This window comes from Podarcis erhardii, assembly GCF_964252035.2.
Source record: "Podarcis erhardii genome assembly, chromosome: 10".
Lineage (NCBI taxonomy): Eukaryota > Metazoa > Chordata > Lepidosauria > Squamata > Lacertidae > Podarcis > Podarcis erhardii.
Window position 1 is genome coordinate 12,097,566 of NC_138500.1, and position 6,000 is coordinate 12,103,565.

The 6,000-nt window shown below is 45.6% G+C and overlaps 1 protein-coding gene across 1 annotated transcript in view; it reads left to right on the plus strand.

Annotated features, from left to right (window-relative positions):
- The window catches only part of PROSER2 (proline and serine rich 2), a 28,899-nt gene extending 23,174 nt beyond the window's left edge, over window positions 1-5,725 (plus strand). The window contains exons 4-5 of the mRNA XM_081880064.1: window positions 2,363-2,618; window positions 4,243-5,725. Coding sequence (XP_081736190.1) covers window positions 2,363-2,618; window positions 4,243-5,255 — 1,269 coding nt within the window. The 3' untranslated portion in view covers window positions 5,256-5,725. The remainder of the gene's footprint in view (window positions 1-2,362; window positions 2,619-4,242) is intronic.
- Window positions 5,726-6,000: the final 275 nt, after the last annotated feature.

Genomic DNA, 6,000 nt, shown 5'->3' on the forward strand with positions numbered 1-6,000 from the left:
TAGTGTGTAAATGCAAAACCTTTTTTCAGCAGGGTTGAGACATTCAGCTAAATAAATGCGGGGGCCATAAGGCAGATGCAGGGCAGCGCCTTTGAAAGACGCAAATCCACAGGGATTTGTGAGCTAGGATTCCACAGCCGAACTTACCTCAGGGCAAGTTTCCACCCACCTGCCTTGCCTTTTGTAAAATAGCTTTAAGAGCAGCTATTAAAAGTCTGAATGTGCAACTTAAAACCACAATTGAGTTGTACCTGGGACAATTGTTGGCCGTTTCTGAGTGATTTGTCTTAAACACCTGATGCGTAAGGAAAAGCTGTCTTTGGCTGAGGTGAGGAAGGTTGCTCTTCCCGTTTTCTAATCCTTTAATTAGGCCGCAGCCCCAGATTTTGTGTCTTGTTTTTTTGGTAAGCCATGTTTTTTTTGTTTTTTTTGAGGTAGTGTTTATGTGGGTGGGAAGAACTTAATTGTGCTGCAGTGATGGATGGTAGTGGTTTTAAAGTCTCACCTGGAATTAAGAGATTTCCGCTGGCAAATTGTGTGAGCAGAATTCTGGCTCAAATGCATGGGGCAAGTTGCCTTCTCTTGAAACGGGACTATACTTCTTAGTAGGGAGGTGTGTGTGTGTGTGTGTGTATATATATACACACACACACACACATAATACACAGACACACACACACACACATATATATATATATATATATATATATATATATAGTATTATTATTATTTATTTAAAAAATAGTTTAGAGCATAAATAAACTGCTCTCTAGCCAACAAGAGTGGCTTACAAAGATTGGTTCTAATATGGTCCCAGCACTCAACTCACAGTGTAAAAAGAGTATTTATTTGTTTCCCTTTGAAGGGAACACAGGGTGGCAAGCATGTCAGTAATAGAACAACACAGTTGAAATGTCTTTTTAAAAAACCTTCTAAAAACAATCACCTGCTCTTACACCTGATAATTTCAGGATTGCCAGGAACTGTATCCTTCAGCAATGAAATGCCTAGGTAAACAGAGATATTTTCATAGAATCATGGAATTGTAGAGATGCGGGGACCCCAAGGGCCATCTGCTCCAACCCCCTGTTTGTTTGTTTGTTTGTTTCTGTTCCAAGCAGACATTTATTAATTATTTTGTCCTAAAAATTCGAGACGGATCTGCGGTGCATGGGTTTCCCGTGAAGGGCCTAAAGCAGTTTGGGAAAGCGAGTGGAGACTCAGAAGGAGGTTTCTTCAGAACCTGCTGGTGTTTGAGGACTTAATGACAGCCAAGATTGTTTTACAACTCCAGATAACAGCAGGTCCTCCTGCTAATAATAGTCTCCTCACCCAACGTCTTCAGGATATATTCGCAGGAGAGCAACCTTGGGGTTTTCCTTTGTTCTGTCTAAGTCAAGGATAGATAGATAGAAAGATATTGTTATCCAACCACATAAATGACAGAGAGCTTGAGGTGTAGCCTCTTTCTGGGAATGCCATGTGCCTAAAATCCTGGAGAACTCCTGGCAACCTGTATAAACTTCTGGTTGCTCACGGTGAGAATGGGCTGCTTTAATGTGTAATGTTGCCTTTTGTGTCCAGAGAAGGGTTGGACCAGGCAGTGTTAGAAACTCAGATACTGCGCCAATCGCCAAATGTCACCTTGAACCTAGGTTATGGTTGCCACAACCTAGGCGCCATACCCCGCTATGAAATTCACTGTTGTTCTTGTTATTATTAGTATTTCCTTTCATTTCTATACCGCTCTGTATTTTAAAGAACAAATCTCAAAGCGGTTGAAAACACGTTAAAACGTCAAATGAAACAACCCAGAATAAAACAAATGCAAGCTTCAAGGAAAGTATTTCAGATCCTTCTCTAGGTGGCATTTTGCTTTCCCCATATATATTTACCTACTTCATTTATAGAGCTGCCCCATTGCAGAAGGACTCTGGGAAGCCAGGGTGGTGTAGTGGTTAGAGGGTTGGACTAGGGCCTGAGAGATCAGGGGTTCAAATCCCCATTCAGTCGTGAAGCTTACTGACCTTGGGCCAGATACAGCTTCTTAACTACCTCACAGGGTCATTGTACGGATTAACTGAGGAGGGTATGAACCATGTATAGCATACAAAAATCTCCACATGGTTGCAACTGGAGCCTGAGACCAGAGACTATCCATTGCATTGGTTCCATAATCAGATGAGTCTTATCTTGGTTGGAAGAAGGTGAGATGTTGCATTTTCAAGGAAGCAGAGTTGTGTCTGATTCTTGGTTACCTCAAGAATCGCTCAGGATTCAGGTTTGAAGACTAGCTGGAAACATGTGTCTTAACATATAGATATATATACACAAACCCTCGCTCTCTGTTGTTGACCCTCAGGATGATGATGAGACCCTGAAATACCTCACTCACGAGGAAAAAGACGTCCTCCTCTTCTTTGAAGAAACCATCGATGCCTTGGAAGATGACTTGGAGGAACAAGCTCTCCATGACAGCGGCATCCACTGCCACTCTCCGAGGTCAATGGAAGAAAACGTGTCCAGCCAGTCGGAGTCTGAAGACATCATAGATCTGGTCCAATCAGTGCTGGAAAGCAGCATTCAGGACTGTGATCCTAGCGGAGACATGGAACCAGGTAAAAACTGGATGGGGCAGGGCCTGGTTTAGTGTGTTGATAGGCATGTGAGTCTGCTCTCAGTGAGCAAAGAGGACCTTCTCATGGAGATGGAGAAAGAGAGGCTTCTGCATTCCTCCTTCTAGAGGTGACCTTCTTGTGAAGCAAAGTAAGGTGTGGGTTACCCTTGGGGCGGGGGGATTGGTTCCGTGGTTTGGCATAGTAGGCAGCCATAAATTGTGGCTGCTGACACCATTCTTCATTTCATTTCATTTCATTTCATTTCATTTCATTTCATTTCATTTCACTTTATTTTATTTTATTTCTGTACTGCCCTTCATTGGTAAATCTCAAGGTGGTTCACAGCATAAAAATATTTCATCACTCCTTGTTTCTGGGAGGGCATTTTTTCTCAGGCTAATTGTAATGGTGATTGTGCTAATGTGGGTTTTTTGTTTTGAGTGGGTGTGGGGAGGTTAACCATTGCATTTTTTTAATCTGTTGTGCTGTAAATGTCAATGACTATCAGACTCAGAAAAGCTGATATCACGAGATCGAGTTCATCCATTTAATTAAAGTAAATAGTTTTAACTATGTAAGGCAGGGGACGCGGGTGGCGCTGTAGTCTAAACCACAGAGCCTCTTGGGCTTGCCTATCAGAAGGTCGGTGGTTCTAATTCCTGCGACGGGGTTGCGGCACTCATCTCGCTTTACTGTCCGAGGGAGGCGGCGTACAGCTTCCGGGTCATGTGGCAGCATGAGTAAGCCGCTTCTGGCGAACCAGAGCAGCGCACGGAAATGCCGTTTACCTTCCCGCCTGAGCGGTTCCTATTTACTTGCATTTTGACGTGCTTTTGAACTGCTAGGTGGGCAGGAGCAGGGACCGAGCAATGGGAGCTCACCCCGTCACGGGGATTCGAACCGCCGACCTTCTGATCAGCAAGTCCTAGGCTCTGTGGTTTAACCCACAGCGCCACCCGCGTCCCTCAATAATCAATGTACTGTACTATAAAATAAATAAGACAGTATTGTAGATGATAAAAATAAAAATTATTTTTTTTTCTTCCCTGCACTGATGATAGTCATTGTTTGGATGGGGGGATTTCATCTATTTCCACAGTCACACAGTCAATCAGTAGCTGAACTGGGTTTGACACGGCCACAAAAACAAATTAACCAAAAAAGCTTCAGAAACAAAAACGCAAAATAAATATCAAAAACAAAAGTGCCAAACTTAATCCGTTCCGGAAGTCCATTTGACTTCTGAAATGTTCAAAAACCAAGACACAGCTTCTGATTGGTGCAGGCGCCCAGGAAACAGTAGCCAATAAACTACATCCGACATTCGGCTTCTGAAAAACATTCGAAAACTGGAACCCTTACTTCCGGGTTTTCTGGGTTTGAGAACCAAGGTACCACTGTAATGCTTTTTATTGGGTAGGGTAGGGGGCACTGTGGGTGAGTTTATGGAACCAAGGGGACGGTGGCCCACTGATGAACCACTGATCAATGTTGCTAGCCACCCTCTATGGAAGCTTCTGACGGGGTACAAATTCTCCGACAAACGCTGTCACTTCCATGGTTCCAGATGTACCGGTCTAGGAAATGGTGCTAATAATCTGCTACCCTCTCATTTCTTTTCTAGCCCCAGAGGAGGCTGGGAAACTGGATACACTGAAGCCAAAATATAACGTTGAGGACACCTGCGCTGAGGCTGCCATCCCTACCCCTGTGTTGCCGTCGGCTCCACCGCTGCCCATCTACGAGGTGTTTCCTGCCGCGCCCGCAGTTCAGCACCCAAAACTCGTCCGCTGTATCCCAACCCCTCTCGTCATCGCTCAGAAAATATCCGAGAAGCAGGCAGAGGGCACCCCATTCTCTCCCGCCTCTCCAAAGGAAGAGAGGTCTATGGAGGGGAGGACCACGCCCTCGTCTTCCCCGCTGCGTAACAGAGAGCGTTTCTCCGCCTTCAAGCAAGCTCTGCCGCCCCCAACCGCCCCCAAGCCCCAAAGGTTCCCCAGCAACATCAGCATCACCAACGTTGGCGAGAGGGAGTTCAGCAAAACTATCTCCCGGGCTGCCGTCAACGTGCAAGAGCGCAAAGCCAGGGTGTTGGCCAACGTCAACGGCTCGCCCTACTTCATAAGCGAGCTGGAAGAGAGACTTCAGAAACACGACTTGTCAGGACAGAGCAGAAGCTCATCCTTGCGGGATTTGCCGTCGGAGCAAGCGAGACACGAGGCCCTGAGCAGGCTTAGCATGGTGGACAGAAATCTTGGACCAGCCCCGCTGGACCAGTCCTCAGATCTTCCCGCGCCGACAGACAAAAGGCCAGAGCAGCCCTTGTCGAACGGCTACCGAAACATCCACGATGTCTTGAGAAGGGAAACCAGCCACTTCCCCAGCGTGAGCAAAACGGTGACGGTCAAACCGGATGCTGATCTCCCCGATGGCAAGCCCGTTTGGCAAAACACCGCCAAGAGCTTTTGCGACCACCGGCTGCCGGACCTCAGCCTGGAAATGAGGAGGAGATCTGGGTCGCTGCCCAGACCATCTGGATTGAGACCGCAGGGCATAACTGTACAGTTCTCTGGACGCGGGTCTACGGAAGAGGCTAGGAGAGAGGCGCTGCGGAAACTTGGGCTTCTCAAAGACTAGTTGAAGGACGGTTTCTGCGATGGTGGGAGCATCGCGCCCCCAGTGGACTCGGTTTCTGTAGAGATCAAATGGACTGTTCTCTTGCCCCTGCAGTCTAAGGAAAGATTAAATATATCAGAACGGGACTTGTGCTTGTCATGGGTTTCCTTAACAATGCCCAGTCATAAGGCTTACTGAGGTCTTCTGCGGGATTTTAAAAAGGCATTTTATTAACAGGAGACCTAGATGCAAAAAAAGGGGCGTCGTACTAAATGAAGTTTTAATGGTGCAGTATTTGTGTGTGTGTATGTGAGTAGATGTCAAGTATGTCACGAGTGCAATGGGTTTTCCTTGGACTCCTACGTTAATGAAGCCAAAAAATAAGGGGGGAAATGTATCTGTTGAATTACTATATAGGGATGCATATATATTTATAATGTAATGTACTGGAGAGGTCAAATATACAATAAAGCTGCTATTTCTGATTGTCACATTTCTCTCTGTCACTCTTTCTTTCTTTCTTTCTTTCTTTCTTTCTTTCTTTCTTTCTTTCTTTCTTTCTGTTTCTCTCACACACATGTATTTGTCTGTAGACTAATTGTCAGGAGTTTAAATCATGCATAATAATCCCTAAGTAATTTTTGGCAGGAATTCACCCCTTTTCCATTTTGATTTGTCTGGGGCATGGTTTCCTAAATTTGGATTTCTGGCTGGTTTTGGACTACAACTCCCATCATCCCCAGCCCGCAAGACCAGTGGTCAGGGA